General features: G+C 41.7%; 1 protein-coding gene across 1 annotated transcript in view; it reads right to left on the bottom strand.

The window, feature by feature from the left end:
• Positions 1 to 18,893, bottom strand: part of Dpys (dihydropyrimidinase) — a 77,606-nt gene that overhangs the window by 28,659 nt on the left and 30,054 nt on the right. The window contains exons 5-7 of the mRNA XM_034516497.2: positions 16,352 to 16,508; positions 15,227 to 15,368; positions 12,661 to 12,803 (exon numbers count right to left, since the gene is read on the bottom strand). Of these exons, the coding sequence (XP_034372388.1) occupies positions 12,661 to 12,803; positions 15,227 to 15,368; positions 16,352 to 16,508 (442 nt within the window). The remainder of the gene's footprint in view (positions 1 to 12,660; positions 12,804 to 15,226; positions 15,369 to 16,351; positions 16,509 to 18,893) is intronic.

Raw genomic sequence — 18,893 nt, forward strand, 5'->3', positions numbered from 1 at the left:
CGGGAAGACACTGAGTAGGTGTTCTGCAGGCACACAGACTCTTTAAAATTGGAAAGTCGACTGCCTTCTGGTGTCCAGAGAAGCCATGCTGCCCGCCGGATGTGCTCTAGGCTGGGGTCCAAGCACCCTGGCAGGTATGCAGGGATCTGTGCCATGTCTCAGCCAAATGAACTCTTATAGCCAAGGACAGACGTGCAGTCTGTTGCCCAGGAGCATAGGGAAGAAGCCTTGGTCTTGCTTGGATCAAGAGTCTCAGTTTATATGTCCCAAGAGTCAGGAACTGAAGGGTTAGTGTGGGTATTTGTGCAGGATATGCATGTCTATAATCAAAGACCTTGGTTCACAGAAAGCATTTCACACGTCTTAGGTGTGAGACAATATTTTAAAGATTAACTGTGTAATCAGAACAACCAAATAAAAGCACACTAGAGTCTAAAGGTAAATTTTTGCATCACCAGAGACAAGAGAAGGGTTTGAACTCTCCAGGCCCCCAGGCTCAGTTTCCATGGGTCTGGCTTAGTTGATATGGGTAGGTAGGAACTACAAAAGACAAAGATTGGCAAATGTTTCCATTGTGTCCTCACTGTGTGCTGTACATATCTACTCTGTATATGAAGTTTTTATACCTTCATTTATTCCTTAGTCTCAAAGTTCCTCATATCTATGTCATATTTTATTTATTTACGATTTTATCTGTACTCGGTGTGCTTGCTTGGGAGTATTTTATTTTCTTAGCGGTGCTGGGCATTGAGCCCATGTATCTGAGGTAAATGCTCTCTACCAGGGAACCACAGCCTGTTTTTGTTTTCCCAGGTGATCTCAAACTCTCCCTATACCCAGTCTCCTGAATATCCAAGACTATGGCTGTGCAACACAGTTGGCTGGCTAGATGTTCTTCTGATCAGTAGAGCAATGAATGGAATCTGAGACCGTGAAGCAGAGCTCTTGGCAGTGTGCTGTGCAGAGCCGAGACATAATCCTGACAAGGATAATGTCTTGAGTGAATGGGTGTCTTTTTATCACTTTCTCTTCCCTTCACCATTAAGCATGGCCTTTTCTTCTTTAACTACAGAGACTCTTTATCTTGCTCTACATTAACAGAGATGTGAGCTTTTCGTATATTTTCTCATTTCGACTCAGCATGGATAGGCTCCAGACATTCACATGGGTTTAGAGGCCATGAATCATGGTTTGAATCGGAAATTTCCTCTACGAGCTCATATCTTGAATGTTGGTTTCTCAGCTGGTGGCACTATTTTGGGGAAGACTGTGGAACCTTTTGGTGGTGGGACCTGGCTCACAGCAGTAGGTTATTAGGGGCCCAGCCCTTAAGTGTTATAGCCTGGCTTCTGGTTCTTTCCTCTCTGCTCTCTGTTCTACTGTGATGTAAACAGCCCATGATAGGTATTGCTGCTGCTGTGAGCCAGGCTGCTTGGCCAGGCCTTCCTCTCCATGATGAAGACTCCCTAAAACCGTGAGCCAAAATGAATTCTCTCTCCCTTGTTTCCATGCATTCTGGTCACAGAGATTTAAAAAGCTAACTAATATGCTATGCCTTGGGATCTCTTATTGAACTGTCACAGTTATTCTTAAACCTCATTCTTCCAGTCTTGAATGAAGAGAAATTTAGAAAACTTTAAAAAGAAACAAAAGAGTGGTTGAAGCAATAAAACAGAAGGTATAACCTCTTTGCTGACCCTGCTTTAACAACTTGGGTATAAAAAGTGGGGTTAGGTCGTATGACTTTTCCCTCCTCCTTAGTGTGCCCACCATTGGAAGGGGCCAATCTATTGGCCTAAGTCATGGAATGCGTGAGCAAAGGACATATTACAATAGGAAATGTCTGTGTCCAGACAGCACTGGGTTTTCAAGGACTAAACAAGCAAAGATGAGTGAAGCCTTCTGCCTCTGGGGCCAACTGAGCTGCAGTCAACTTTATGAGTCTCCAACAAACTCCAGTGTGTCTTGGACCCCCTACAGGGCATGTTGAAACATGACTACTGCATGAAGAAGCCAGTGTGGGATAGGATTTGAGAATTCACATTTGGAATAAATTCCCAGTGGTGGCATGATTAGTCCAGGGACCTCTCCTCTGTAAAAAGCAGAAACAAACAAAACAAAAATCTCAAATTATGAATTGTGGTGTCTTGCTCACGCCATTGGGAAAACAAGCAAGCAAACACACAAAAAGCTTTTCCCTAAATTACTTCATCTCCAACTATCACTGTGATCTTTTTCCACGAGGGAGTGGTGTTTGCTGGGCTTTCTCCAAAGCCCCTTGTAGGAAGCCACGACTCTTCTGCACACGGCAAGTATAAGGTCCCTAGGATTCCTGTTAAGTACTGATATCAAATTTCCCTCAATCTTTTTGAAGTCCTTTGGGCTTCCTCTGTGACCTAGATCCCGTGTTGTCAGGGTAACTAGCTAGAACTAAGAGTGTCTCTAAGACCTACAAAAGGGTCCAACCTGGAGTAAGCCACCATAACGCCCAGGCTGGCGATGCTCCCTGGCTGTTGGCTATAGAGCATGGCTTTTATCAAGGGCAGCTTTAGGGGTGATGAGAGAAATGCCTGGAATCCATTTCTTCTTACCTTTTTAACTCAGAGGGGAAAACTGTAAAATGTGGATCTTGAGATGGGGCCAAAAGCTGGTTCAGAAGGGAGAAACACACACACACACACACACACAGAGAGAGAGAAAGAGAGAGAGAGAGAGAGAGAGAGAGAGAGAGAGAGAGAGAGAAAGAGAGAGAGAGAGAGAGGTCTAAAAGCACATATTTGCTTTTAGTAGTCCAAGGTTACTAAAATCTGGCTCATTCACTCAGCAAATAACCATTTAGCTCCTGTATTTTCCTGGAACTGTTCTGGCATCGAGGCCGAGATGAAGACATGAGAACACCAGTGTGCACTGGGTGGGAAGGAGCTTAGCTGAGCCTCGTAAGCAGCTTCTCTGGGGCCTTAAGCTTTTGCCTGGTTTTAATGCTGAACACAAACCCTGCTTGCTCTGGCAAAGGGAACCACTCAGGATTGGCTGGTCCCTGAGAGTCACCTCTGACTTGCTTCATTTTCATCAGGTGGAGAACAGTTTAGCCATTGCTAAGAAAATTCTCAGAAATCATTTCTAGTTCACTTGAAAGGTTCAGTTGCATAAGGACACGTTCAAATAAACAACATGCAATAAATAGTGGTTAATATTTTACCCCTGTGTGTTATCAGGGAAGCTAGACTTTTTTCATGAAGAGTCCAAACTTATTAAGCAACTGTCTTCCAAAGGCCATAAAATAATTTTAGGTGATTTGTTTGAACAGCTTCACTCCAAATAATTTCTAAGAGGTATCAGCTCCTGGAGGCACCCAATTCTGATTTCCTCAGGCTAATGAAAAAAACAAAAATATAAAAAAAAACCCTGCCAGCTTCTCAGTTTCTGTCTTTCTTGGTGAAAACTGGAGGTGTCTATGAAACAGGAGGTGCCTTAAGTGTCATTCTCTTACACTGTCTCCAGTTCCTGCCTGAATGAAGCCATTACACACTGAGCTCTGTTTGACAGCTATGGCTAGCCAGAGCTCCCACCCACTCCACACATTGGCCCCTGCTGATGCGTGGGCACTACTGTGGGCACTACCAAGTACTGTGAGCATGACTTATATGCTAAAGATTTATGTGTAGCCTCCTTATAACAGCAATGTTGCAAAACAACAACAACAAAAATGCTGTTATTGTTTTAACCAAGTAACATTTTCAACATCACAACCAGCTCAGAAAAGGCAAAGTTGTTAGTCTCAAACCATTTGAAAGAAAAGTTTTAATAAAAAGGTTTCTTCTCCCACCAGGGTATTACTACCCCAGTGCCTGAATAATGAGCTGGATTGTGTGTGGAATGATAACAAAAAAAAAAAAAAAAAAAAAAAAAAAAAAAAAAAAGGAACACTCCTACCTCAACATCTCTATAACTATCATCTACCAAGATATTGTCCTGGGATCATAGACATCTGTAGTAACAATTCTGTGGAGTTGCTCCTACAGCTGTGCAGATGCGCGTGCAGCACCCAACGCCATGCTGCATCATGACAACACGGCAGGGAAATCATGGGTTAACCACCCTTGTTTCTACGTAGGCACCTGTACAAGCCCCCGTGTGCGCACTCCTCTCCCCTTACCATGTGAATTGGGATAACCGAGCTTTGGGGACCCGGGAGCAAAGTTCTTTGGAGTCTGTCAGCAATGGGTGTGAAAAGTAAATCTTTATGCTGACCAGTTTTTCAAAAACGATCACAGACTGCGTGTGCATGTGCATGTGTGTGGTGTGATTGTCTGTTTGTGCATGCGCTTATGTGTGTGCTTGTGTGTGTGTGTGTGTGTGTGTGTGTGGTGTGCACATTCACATTCATGCATATACTTCTTTGGAGGAAGAAGAGAAGAATTCCAGTTCAGAAGTTAGATGACACACAATGAGCCACTGAAAGGAAAATGCCAAGGACTCTTTGAAGCTACCCCTGATGATGTGGCTGGATGCACACACCCTAAGCTTCACTGTTTGATTCTTGATGCTTTTTCCTCTGCATTGCTCCATACTCCTTAAAGAACCATCCCTCTCCTGCTCAATTTCATACAAAGGTTCCTTGACAGAACCCAGGGGCACATTCATAATCCTCTAGTCATTACTCTTTACTGAATATAAAGTTAAATTTGCTTATCTCTATCTACACTGAGAAAAGGAAGGAAATTTAGCAGGAGAGGCAGCACAATGCCTTCCAGAATAGCGGATTCAAGGTCAAAGCTTGCTGTAATTGAGTTTAAAAAAAAAAAAAAACCCAAAATAATTGGAAACAAAAATATGCCTCCTCTGCAGAATACAGACCAGCTAGAAGTCTTCATCAAATGTTTCGACACACACAGTAGTCAACTGTGTGTTTGTGTGCTTGAGATGCTGTGAGATACCCTGTAGCTCATAAATACTGAAAAAGGACGGTTTCCATAGTAACTAAGTGCTCTTTAATGAATACCAAAGAACCAGAGCTCAAAGGATAGCCTTAAATTGCCAGACCGTGAGTTACTGCTGCTCCTGCAGACCTGCAAGTAGTGCCTTCCCCTCTCTCTGATCAGACTTTTTAACAGGTTGTCCAATTTGGCTGATCTCTGTTTCAACCATATGACACCTTAAAATTCTGTTCCAATATCATATGAAAACCACACTCTTGATTTCTTCTCTGTAAGCTAAGTACCAGAATATTAAAAAAAAAAAAAAAAAAAAAAAAAGCCAAGCAACTAGATAAGGGACAAGTCCTTAGATCTGAAGCTTTGACCTGAGCAGTGAAGCATAGGGTACACACTTCTGTCACAAGAGATAGACGTTGGCTCAATGAGTTGTCAAGCTGAATATAGGGGACTCTTCATTTCCAAAGCAGGAAAAAAAAAAAGTTGATGACGTTCTCTTTGCACTAAATGCAGCCTTAAAAAAAAAAAAGTGCAATGACACAGAAGAGGTATTGCAGTTGATTTTGCAGGGACTTTTTTTTTTTCAGGCTTGTTAAGTCTCATCAGGATTTCCAACCCTTCCCCTCACACTCCCACTCCCAGTCCTCTCTCACTATCCAATAGCACACATGGTCAAATGCCTCACTCTGGAACCCTGCAGCTTCTTTACAGATCTACAGAACAAGAAACTGAGGAGAAAAGCATGGATGCCTTTCTTCTGACCTCCTTTGGTGACATTAATGAAACCCGGTTTTAGGGCAGCAAATTATGTGGCAGGCAAACTGTTTTCTACATGCCATTAATAATCAACACGAATCAAAAACAAGCAGAAACATCTAGGTACCATGTAGCCCCCAAAGCATTAGTAGCAATCTCCTCTCTCAGGAGGCTGCCTCTTTACATAATCAGCTGCTCTGGCAGCCCAGTGTGGGTTGTGGGCGCCCCCTTCAGGATACAGGGTTCAATGCACATTGTTGTCATCCGTAATAACTGATCAAAGCAGGCAATCATTTTTGCTGAAAGCACTTGAGGAATTTTGCAGAAAAATAACTGGTGTCTAATTATATAATAAAACAGAAACCATACATAAACACTGGACTATAGTTAATGTTAAAATCACAAACGTAGGATAAAGGGGAGTACTTTTTTTCCAAGACAAAACATCCCCCTTCAGATAAATCCATTTCTTCCCTTGATTAAATAATACTTTTCCACAAGGCTAACTTGTGGAACATTCAGCTCAATCTATGACAAACAAAATTAAAATTGAAGGCAGTCTGTGACTGCCTTGTCTTCCTATTCCCTGCAGTCTGGACTCCTCTCTCACACAATCCTCAGCTTTAACTGCTTCACTCCGGACTCCTTCCTGGTGCTTCATTTCTCTGCCTCTGCTTCAGTCTTGACTCAGATACGGATGTTCTACCCGCTTTCATCCCATGTGACGCACACCTCTCTCTGCCCTCATACAGGAGCGTTCTGCTCGGAACCTCTCAAATTGTATTCTCAGCACATCCCTTTGAGAAGAAGACCATCTCATTTTATATTTCCTCTCCTCTCCCTGGACTGACAGTGCTAGTTGTTTTAAGAAAAAGTCCGACCGCAGCTCAGAACAGACCACTCCAGACCAGGTGGTTCCAAGGAGGAGGAAGTTTATTCAGGGGATAGGGCAAAGGTGGGGAGAGGAAGGTGGAAGAGATAAGAGAAAAGAGAAGTAGAGGCTGGCCATGACCACGTGGAGAGAGAGGAAGGTGGGGGAGGGGACAGAGAGGCAAGAGGGTAAGAGAGAGAGTAAGAGAGTAAGAGTAAGAGAGCAAGAGAGTAAGGAGGGGGCAAGCAGCCCCTTTTATAGTGGATCAGGCTTACCTGGCGGTTGCCAGGTAACTGTGGGGAGGAGCATACCTGGCTGTTGCCAGGTAACTGGGGAGGTGGAGTTTAGACAGAAACTAACAGACAGTTTTCCAAAGGAAGGACCTGTACAACCTCGACCCTCAGAACCTGACTCCAAGGTGAAACAGCTCAGAGTTTGGGAGCACACGAGAGCAGTTCTCTTCGAGCCCCATCTACTTCTGCTTGACAAACTGCTCTTAAACTCAAAAGTCAAAGCCTGCTTCAAGAGAGAGAAGGGAGTCAAGCAGGGCATCCTCCTGCACTTAGAAAATCAAATCATATTTTTACTGATCTGTGTCTGCATTCGTTCAGTCCTTTAATCATTGCAAGATCTTGTACAGTAATTAAAAGCAGAGTGAGGGGATGCTCTCCTTGACTTCCTCCAAAGCACAGCTGTTGCTGAAGGCAACCTTCCCAGTGTCCCCAAGCCGCTGCCAAGTCCCAGCAGGCTCCTGTGCAATGTGGAAGGCTGTTCTCTTCCACTTCGCTCAACCTCATTCGCTGAAATTCTACTGTGCCGGCGCTTGACCCATCCCGAGTTGCAAAGTACCAATGTAAACGTCGGTCTAGGGCGTAGCACCTCACTCCTTAAATTTTGCTTGTGTACAGCAACTTCCTTTCCAAAAATGTCATACAGAAGAAGCAGATGCTGGACTATAGCTATGCCTGGCAAAGACTGCACTAGCCAGGTACCCAGTGCAGCATCAGCTGTGTGGCATTATATCTGCCACATTCACCCTTCATGGCTAATGGAAAGTGAGACTTTTGTATTATTTGTTCTCCAAACCTGTGGCTAGGAAAGAGAAATCCATCAGAAAGAAAAGCACAATGGAGACATTCTCCAAAGTAAAGCACAATGGAGACATTCTCCAAAATACTTGAGTATGATTCCTCAACACTGGCAAGGCGATTAAAAGCAAAGGCAGAGAAATGGTCACACCCCGGTCCAGACACGTGGTGAGGAATCTAACATGGGATCTTAGAGGGGATCCTGGAACAGAAATCTGCTGGGTGCGAGCTAAGCAAGCCTGAATGAAGGAGAGGCTCTACCTACTCATAACATAGCAATATCAGTTCATTGACTGTGACAGTAGTGTCATTCTGTCCATTAATAATAGTGGGAAAGAGCTGGGGGGCCCAAGGGGATTCTCTCTGCCATCATCGTAAGCCCCATTCCTTTTTTTTTTTTTTTTTTTTGCACCTCAACAATATAACGGAGAGTCAGAAAGTAAAGGAAGACTATGGCGGCACTGTGAACAGGTGTGAAGGAGTCACTAAGCTCCAGTGTACAAGGTAGGGAGAGGCAGGAGGTGATGGTGGTGAGTGAGCATTCTCCATCTCTAAGGACAGTAGGGAGCTGTGGATGATGTGTGCACTGAGGCTAAAAATATTGTGGTGCATTAGAAATGGCCCAGCTGAGGTCATCTGCATACATTTTGGCTGGGAACAGAGAGCCCAACTGAGTACCTTTCTCATAATAAGCAGGCCAAGAATAGAGAAAGCGGGTGTTGGTATTGACCTAGATACTCCTGTTTCTCCTTTTCTATGCGAACTATGCAAAAACACTCTTTTTCATTGTTTAAATGTTCATCCAATCCTTTATCCCATGAAGCCTCCTCCCCAAACACCCCCTCTCTCTTTTCTCCATATTCTACAAGTTTTGCATGTTAGTGCAAAATTCTTATGATGCATGAGTGAAAAAATTCACACAGAATTTAAAATGTCAAATAAAAGTTCCAAAGAGGATTGGGCTCCTTTATTAGCTTGATAATATTTTTCTGCCTTCAATTGAATAACAAAAGCAGAAAAAGTTGGAAAGATCTATGGTTTTCTAAGAGGATGTGGTAGTCAGCACAGTAGAATCCTTCGGTTTACCTGCCTGCCTGGTCAGGGAAAGGAACTGAGTATAACCCAAAGTGCAAATACTCAGCAAAGCACAACACCAGCCAAACTAGAAAGGATACTGTCATGATAACAATGTATCTTAATCACACCATCACCATGTTTCCTAGCAAGCTGTTTTAAAACTCACTATATATTCCAAGACAATCTTGAATTTCTGCTTCTCCTGCATCTACCTCCCAAACTCTTTAACCACAGGTATGGGACATCATTGAATCTAGTGTATGCAGTAACATTGTATCTAGTGTATGCAACATTGTATCTAGTGTACACAGCACCATTGCATCTGGTGTATGTAGCAACATTGTATCTAATGTACACAGCAACATTGTATCTAGTGTACACAGCAACATTGTTTCTAATGTATGCAGCAACATTGCACTTAGGGTATGCAGTGCTAGGGTTTGAACATGGGGCTTTCTACATAAAGCAAAGACTATCAACAGGGCTAGCTTAGCTTATAAAATATGTTCACATATGTTGCTTCATAGTAATCTTGTAGACACAGTAATGAATGACTTGTTTTATAAAAGAGGAGTAGGTATACAATGACCTACTTTCCTTTATTCTTTATGTTGTGCGCATGGTACCAGGAACAGAGCCCAGAACTTCAACAAGTCCAACAAGCTCTCTGCCACTAAGCTCTGCAGACTTTAAGTGGCCCTTGGTGGAGCCCAGTTCAGAACTTCCAGTCACTCAGGCCTGTGTTGCTTTTCATTGCTTCTTGCACTGGGATATTCATGATAAACAGACCTGACTTGGAAGCATAGGAGTGATCAGAGGACTGCATAGTGCTAACACATATGTGTCATGGTAAAAGAAGTTTAGTGCTCACAAGACTGAGTACATACATATACTCACCAAAAAAAAAAAAAAAAAAAAAAAAAAGGTTTTAAATATTTAACTTTCTTTTGTCATTATTATATAAGGAACAGTTGTTATGTAAAGATAGGTAAAGAATAAATAAAAGAGATGAACAACTGAATAAATACCTAAAAGATTATGAATAAGATGCTATGCAGTACAGAAGCAGGAGTTTGACCTTAAGTTAGTTATTCTTAGACTAAACTAGAGAAAAATTAAGTAAGTAATATATAGACCATTAAAAAAATAACTACACATCTGGATCATTATGCGCCATTCTGAAGCAAGTGACTAGGACAGGAGGGACAAAACAATGTTACAGAGATTAGTAACTGGAGCTTGTGAGAAAGTGATCTAAATTTGTATAGCCTCAGGCATGACTCAGGGAGACATAATCACAGCCTATAAATACCCAGCAAGCAGCAAAGTGTGGTAAATAAAGAGAGTGCATTATTCACAACCTTGCATTTCGGTCATTCCTTTGTCCAGTTGTCTGAGGAAGACAACGCTTTGTACCTGAGCTGGTGTGATTCACAGGACTCAAACCAGCCAAGGACTCTCAACTTGGGTCCTGCTGGAGACACTCAGGTAGAAGGTTAGAAAGAAGAGCCCAGCAACTCAAAATAAACTCAATGGCATTTTTAGAGGTGCCTTGTCTCACAATGCTTTGTCTGGATATACTCTTCCTTCCTTCCTTCTTTCTTTCTTTCTTTCTTTCCTTCCTTCCTTGTTCCTTCCTCATTACAGGCCTTTTGCATCTATTGTATGTTGTATTTTTCTGGAATTACTGTGTGTAATAATACGTGTAATAATAATATGTGTGTCTCTGCATCTATGTTTTTTGTGCTTTTTTCAAGCTCTTTTTCTTCTGTTAGTTTGTTTGCTTCTTTCTATTCCAGCTTGTTTGCCTTTACTTTATCTTATATTATTTATTGCTATTCTTTAGATGTCTGTTTGTAGCCTAATAAAAGAGTGAAAGAAAGGATGTAGGTTGAGTGGGTGGAGAATGAAGGGGGGAGTCTGGAAGGAGCTGGGGGAGATGAAACCATAAAGAGAATATATAATATGGCAAAAATCTACTTTCAATAAAAAAGTGAAATGTGTTACAAAAACTAGTAAATAAATAGCTGAAGAAGAAGAGGAGGAGAGAAGGAAGAGGAGGAGGAGGACCAGGAGGAGGAGCCATGGAACCAGCCTCCCAGTGTTCTCCCTGGGGTTAGAACTAGACTAAAGAGTTTCCTAGTTCAACAAGAGTATTTTATTTTCTTTCCACTTTGATACAGGAAAACACAGAATAGAAATAAACTGTCCACCCCAATGGGATAAAAATAGAACATGAATAAAACATGAATAAAAATAAAGTATAATTCTTGGACATTGTTGACAGTTACAGTTTTCTCATTACTTTAGATTTAGCTTTCTTGGTCTTACCTGATGAACGCCATCTTAGATACAAAGTACCTTCTGCCCCACTGACTTTCACACAGTGTTACTAAATATCATTGTGATGACTCAAACAGAATGCTTCACAAGTTATCGCTTTTCACATATTCCTTCCTTGAGAGAGGAATCTTGAGAATTTCTGGGTTTTCTAATTAAACCTTGTGATCTTTATAAGCCACAAGATATCTCTAAAGACCAACCTGGTTCCAGCCTTGAATCAATGGCCTATATTACGTGACTTGCACCAAGAGGACCATTGCTGAATAGCAGTAGGGCCTACAGAGTGGAACTTTCAGACTGAGGAGTTTTCCAAATGACAGCCAACACAGATCATGTGGAGGCTGTGAAGCCAAGCGATTGTCCTCCCATTGTCCTTCCTAGGCTAGAAGGCCTGTCCACATTCAGCTTTATCAGGGATAGATTCTTTAAATGTAACTCCCTCTCAACATAATGACAAAGGCCTCAGGTTGTGACTGGCTGTGAGCCCAGGATATCTCCTGACTTGCGGCTTTCACACAGCTTTTTACTGCTTGGCATGAATTTTAAAGCAGCAATGACGTGATGCCCTGGAGTGTTGGCCAAAGGCTACCTGCCATGACCATGGCCTGCCAATCCCACGAACTGATCCCTAGGTAGGGACAGTGAGTGTCCCGAGGAAAATGCCAACCACAAAAAGACCATCTGGGGCTTGTTTCTAGGCTCTCAGCCATAGGAGCTTCCTTCATGTTCCAAATTCCAAATGGCCATCTTTTTCCCAGAAGGTGGTCCAAGGGCACTTCTGTATCTTTGTAACAATATCACTTCCTAGAAACTATGCACTTTTGTTAACTACAATAAAAACAAACATAATAGACCTTGAATAAATCCCATATAGTGAAGGCAGAAGGACCATCAAATTTCCATGTTCACACACTGTGCACACAAAATGTTCATGTGCAGAATTTCCTCCCTTACCAGTGTTTGCTACAAGGACATGAGCAAACAAGTACTGTTGGGGACAGCATCTTACAAGAAGAATTTAGCAGAAATTCAACCTCTATCAGTGCTCTTTTGAATTGGTGGAATTTGCCAGACCCACAGTATTAACATAGAATTATGGAAATTGAGAACAAAGGCTTAAGCCTACTGGGAACAGCAGGATGAGGCTGAGCTCATCTGGAAAGTTCAGCTAACTAAAAGTGATGTCTTTTGTGCTAGAATCTTTCTATCTAAAAGCTTTTAAAAGGCTGTAATTATTTTGAGTTTCCAATTCAGTTCTTTTCAAATTAAGCCTTTCTTTTCTTCAGGGCTCTGCACTTTCCCTCCATGTGAACTTGGACCTTTGCCAAGCACTAGAATGGCAAACTCATATTGGTTTTCTATACATATCCATTTCCAGTGAGTTCTACACAACGTTAGCATCCTCTGTGCCAAGAAAAACAAAGAAACATTTGTACATCCAAACCTTTATCTTCTGCACAGGCTTAGAATTCCTGAGCACAGAGAAATAAATTACCTAGCACACGCTGGGAAAGGCCTAGATGAGATTTCTTTGCAACTTAAATGCTTTTCTTCAAGGGTAAAACCTGGTGACACAAGATCTCAGACTTACCTTGTGGCTTCCGGGTCCCAGATCACAATGTCAGCATCTGAGCCTACAGCTATTCTTCCTTTTTTTGGATAAAGATTAAAGATTCTGGCTGCATTTGTGCTGGTAACTGCCACAAATCTGTTTTCATCCATTTTACCACTGTGCTGTAAAACAATTCAAAGAAGATGCATTTGTTATGATGATCAAACACTAACGCTTCCTCTGGGGATAAAAGTGAAAGACTTACATCTATTAATTCAAACAGAACTGTATCTCATTTCCTACATCAAGGAGCTATGTCTGTGCATGCTCAGTATAAACCAGTCCCAGCACCATGGATGAAGATGAGAGTGTACAGAAGCCTGAAGACAGCTTTCCAAAAACCCCATCAGATTAAAAGACAACCCTAGTATCTCTTCCCCATGTGTCCCCAAAGCATCCAAGATTACTACACACAATAGCGAGTGGCTTATTATGGCACTTTCCATTCCCCTTTAAAGTTTTCCACTGTTATAGTAATATTTATTATCTACTTCATTTATTGTAGACTTAACTCTGTGAGATGATCATAGGCAAAATGGATATTAGGTAAAATACTACATAGTCAAAACAAGATAGTTACCATGCTTTTAAATTCCATGGCATTTTAAATTCCATGGCTTTTAAATTATCGTGTCTTTACAAGATAAATGATAAACACAAGAGGTACAATTTTATATAATTTAGATTTATGTGAAGCAAAAAATTATAGAAAGTCTATTTTAAGAAATCTTAACATAGAATCCTTATAGTATATGACAAGACTGCCACTGAGGATTTGTTTGTTATTTATATTAGTATCAGAAGTAAATAATTTTACTGTTTCAGAAAATTATACTTTCATGCATGCTATTGAAAATGCTCAATTATTTTAAAGATCATATTTAAAGATGCATATAAATATATCTTTATGTAATGGGAACTAGAATAGATTATGAACATCTTTAATAAAGATATTTACTGTAGTAACACAAGTGTAAGGAGGAAATTTGGACTGTAATTTAGAATATTCAAGCAAGGAAAAAGAGAGGAAGAATTGGAAGGATGGTTAGAATTAAGAGTGGAGAAAGGGGGTTAAGGAGGAAATTCACCAGAAGCTAGGGCTGGAGAGCTGGAGAGATGTTTTGAAGACCCTTGTACTAAATTGATTGCTTGAACACGACCCTTCTGGTGACGGACAGCATGAATGTGTTTTTGAGAAGTAATTAATGTGAGCAGAGCTTCACTTACAGTGCAGAGTCACAGCTCAGGATTGAACAGATCGGAGCAATTGGTCACCGAGAATAAGGAAACCAGCTTTGAGACTATTGGAATGGTCTGAACAAAATTGGAGCCTCCCATTATATAGTAGCCTCATATTACATAGTATATAATATGGAAACGAGGAGGCATTCTGAAAATAAAATCAATAGAACTCAGAGCATAATGAATGTCCTGGCTTCTTGACACAAGCTAAAGTTATTTGAAAGCAGGGAACCTCAATTGAGAAAATGCCTCCATAGGATCTGAATGTAAGCAAGTTCTGAATTAGTGATGGATGGTGGAGGAGCCCAGACCAAGGTGGACAGTTCTATCTCTGGGATGATGGTCCTGAATTCTGTAAGAAATCAGGCTGAACAAGCCCTCCTAAGCACACCAGTGAGCAACACCACTTAGGGCCTCTGCATCAGCTCCGGCCTCCAGGGCCCTGCCCTGTTTGAACTCCTGTCCAGACTTCCTCCAATGATGAATTAAGATGTGGAAGTGGAAGCCAAATAAGCCCTTTACTCCCCAACTTGCTTTTGGTCATCATGTTTAATCACAGCAATAGAAACCCTAAGAAGAACAATGAGAGTTAGAAAATGGCAGTGATGTAGGAGAAACAATCAAGGAGAATTCTCAAGTGTAAATATGATAAATGTATCATCTAAGAGAGGGATCTTTGAAAAGCATGACAGGGACTTGGGTCTACCTAGTCTTGCTGTAGATCTTTGTAACCATGCATGGCACCTGGATAGCCAGGTTAACACCTGACTTCTGCCTATGGGATTTTGCTCCGTCCTTAGAAAGAATCGAAATTGTTTTATTCATTCTTCATTTATTATTAGTCAAAAAAATCACTTTGCCCACAGATTTTGTTATCTATGTAACATCAAACAGCAAATTTAATATTCTCCATATATTTTCCCATCATTTCAAATATTTACATTAATGTCACATGAAGAATAAGCCTATCTGGACCCAATCTAAATTGGTCAGTTATGTCTGCACAAATGACAGAACACATCTTCTGAGATGAACTGTACAGAGAAACCAACTGTTTGTTTGATGATAATACCCTGGAGGGTCATGGGGTGGGGGTTGATAGTGACTGTGGCGATTTCCAGTTTGTGTGTGTGTGTGTGTGTGTGTGTTTGAGAGACAGACAGACAGACAGAGAGAGAGAGAGAGAGAGAGAGAGAGAGAGAGAGAGAGAGAGAGAGAGAGAACTTTCTATGAAGGTGTACTTCTTTGGTCCTCAAACAATATGACCCTGAGTGAACCCCAGACTCATTCTTGTGAAACTCACCACACCCTTTTCCCATATCACCGACATCCTGTCCTCAACACCATTCACCCCATTGGGAATCTTAGTGAAGTCATCCTTCCCTATAGCTTTCTGGCAGGTGTTGAAAGTGCAGTTGTCACTCCCTGTTGTTGTCAGATCGCCACTGTAAAGAATCAACAGGAAGAAAGGCAATAATGAGGTGAGTAGACCCCCACAAGGAGCAGGATAGCCTTGGTGTTTCCTAGCCTCCTATCTCCTCCTTGGGATGCCACGCAGTGGGAGAAGGCCTGAGTAGAATTTCTAGGGACACAACTCACCTCTCTTCTTTCTATCTTAGAAGCACTTTTTGAGAACACACACATAAGGATTATGGTGCAGAATCCTCTATAAGTCTGTCTTTTGTTGTTTTTCAATTTTCTAGCCAAATTGGAAGAAGCTGACTAGTTTAAGGAAGAAGTGATCTGCGAGGTGATAGGGTGCCTCCTAGACTCTGCATCAAGACTTACGAGGCCAGGGCTGGCAGCTTGTCCTGTCTAGAAACAGATAGTTGTATGGTCCTGGCAATACAAACAGCAGGCTCACAAGGAACAATGTAGAGAGAAATTTCTTGTGAATAGAATATCACAAAAGATATTCTTATGGTGACCTATGGCAATGGAGACAAGTCCTACAGAGCAGCCCAGTGACAGATGTCCATATTGTCATGAACACAGATGTAAGATGGGTGGAGAACAGCTCCATCATCAGGGACAAACATCCCAATTTGGCTGATAAATAATCTCTGGGATCTAGAAGTGTGAAGGAAGAGGGGAGCTAAAGGAAATGGGGCAAGTGGATGCTTGTCCAGTCTACTATGAACTGTTCCCTATTAATTGGCATCTGGGGACATGTGAACAGGGCATGTTAAAATGTTCAGAATGACTAGAAAGGGGTATCACCCATACAACAAACATAGACTGTATCAGCTCAAACATCTTAAGTCCAGTGTATTCTGCTCCTCATATACCATGGCTCAATCAGAACAGAAGACCAGGTCCTTGGATCTACAGATTTAGGCCAAGCTTTCCTCCATCCAAAGATAAGACTGATAAAGATATAAAGATATCTCCCATCCAAATACTTCACAGTCATCTGAAAAATTATTACTTAGCCAACAGATTCATGAGAAAGCCAGGTGTTGAAGGATCGGGTCTCAGTGGAGGACCCATGACATGGTGGGCTGCATGGCTCCATTCTTTACTCCAGTACTGGGTGCCATCAGTGCCGAGACCTGCTGCAATTGGTTCTCCATAGACCACCTTTCCTGGAAGGTTCAAAGGCAGAATTCAGTCCTTTAGTGCAGGTTTAAGAAAACCATCTAACAAACACACAGAGAGTCTTCTCTGTCCCAGTAGAGGACGATACTATAGCTTAACAGAATCCCACCTCACAACTCACTTTTGTGAACCAGACTCAATAGTCAATGGCTGATAATTACTGAGCATTTAGTGAGCTCTGGTCATTTGCATTGTAAGGTATAGATCATTCTCCCAGTTACTTGCCATTGGGCTGGGCTATGTGTTTGTTTGGGTCAATTAGATTGAATGCAAATGGCATGCTCTCCTTCCAAGTAGAGGTTATTAAAATCATGTTGGATTATCCTCCAGTGTTACTGACGCAGAACCCAGAGGATGCTGGGGGTTACATTTATAACACTATCCTAAAATCCTATTGCATAATGCTAGTACTATTTCAATGAAAAGCTACAGGATTATGTAATTTCTCTACAGATACTTTATATACATTTCACATGTGTAGAGTGAAAGAGGTAGGATTTGAACCCAGGAATTTTGAGTCAGTGATATCAAATTAGATGCCATCTAGCCAGATGATAAACTACTGTTAATATAGCCATATGGACTCCAACCATGGTGCACCTCTGCTGCTGATTGATTGATAACCTTTTCACACTCTCAAAAAGAACTTTCTGAGAAGACTTACATTCAATAAAGGAACACTCAGATAATAAAATCGTAGCCCGAAATGCACACTTAAAAATCATGCAAATGAGGACATCCAAAGCACGCCATGTTGGAAAACTTAATAGTGCACAGTGAATTTGAATTTAAAATCAGGCTCCTATCTGATTAGCATTTGTCAGAATAATAGATTCACTGGCATCAACCTCATCACATGCAAGCAATCAAAAGAGAGAGGGGGAGGGCGGTGGGAGCAGGGAGAGAGAGAGAGAGAGAGAGAGAGAGAGAGAGAGAGAGAGAGAGAGAGAGAAAGAGAGAGAGAAGGAAGAGGGGGAGGAAGAGGAGGGGGAGGAGGAGGAGGAGGAGGAGGGGAGGAGATTCTAGTATGCCAAATGAGCTCACTTTGGTTGACCAGATGCTGAATTTTAGTTACAGTTCAGATATATAACTGAAATGAACTGATTTCCTTAGAGAGCATATGCAGTGGATGGCCACCAGCTGCCAGAGTCCTCAAAATGGAAACATAGCACCCTATTATCTCACAAATCGTCCTTCCTCCAAACCAGCCTCTTCCTCCAGCTAGCCTAGGGAATAGAGAAACAGTCAAAGCCAGGCTTGCCTAAGAAATTGACTTGAGTGCCACACTATGGCCTGTGAAAAAGGTCCCCCAGAGCCTCCATGCCATGGCCTGTGAAAGGGGCCCCCCAGGACCCCAACCACTGCTGATCTGCTTCGATTTCATGACACACATGATGCTAACCACTCCAGGTCCTTACTGGCCTGTTTCCATAAAAGAGAAACAATTTTAGTATCTCTCTGTGAAAGGCAGGATAAACATTGGTCATGTGTAGTGAACTAAGAGTAGTGGTCTCTACTTGGAGAGACTAAGACAGCACAGTATCTATTTGCAACTTCAAAGAGAATTTGCTGTTTCAATAGCGCATCTCCCAGTTGCTTGGACAACAAGACTCCGACTTGATTTGCAGTCGCTCCATGAGGTGCCAACTCAGGATTTTCCTTGGTGCTTCATCACCAAGGAAAGGTCCTGTCACGTGTTCTGTTCAGTCAGTTGGCACATCGAAATGATACAGGAGTGCAGTTCCCAAACTTCTACCATCTTAATAGCTCTTGGGAAAAATTAAATGTCAGCATCTACAAGGAGTCTGCCAGAGCTGCTTCAAGCTTAGATGACAGGTAATTTCCTCAGAAGGCCTTAGCCCCTTTCAAATGTGACATGCTACTTTTTTTTTTTTTTTTTTTTTGTATATACAAGCTCTTCATTAAGGAGTGTATTTTCATCTTTATTCTCATTACATATTTATGAATATAAAAAATTAAAAATAAAAATTTCCTAATGGCTCATAGCTCCCTTCACAATTTTTAAAAGACCAAAACTCATGCATAAAGTATAAAGGAGAAGGAAAACGGAGTCCAGTAGTTAGTCCACAAATTGAAGTATCAAACTACAAAAATCCAATTTAATTGCAAGTCCTGGTAGATCTGAGCTAAAAATAAGGCAAGCACAATTGTGACCACAGATATAGACTATAGAACTTTCATATCTCTTGGACTTGACCTCACTTGATGTCACAGCAACACCTCATGCTGCTTTGATCGAAGAAGAAACTGATGCTCACTGAAACATATTGATCTGCCAGAGATACACGCGTGGGCAGTGGCTTAACCAGAATTAAAGCCTTCCTCCTCTGAGACAGGACCACATACACACT

Source organism: Arvicanthis niloticus, chromosome 13 (genome assembly GCF_011762505.2).
Source record: "Arvicanthis niloticus isolate mArvNil1 chromosome 13, mArvNil1.pat.X, whole genome shotgun sequence".
Lineage (NCBI taxonomy): Eukaryota > Metazoa > Chordata > Mammalia > Rodentia > Muridae > Arvicanthis > Arvicanthis niloticus.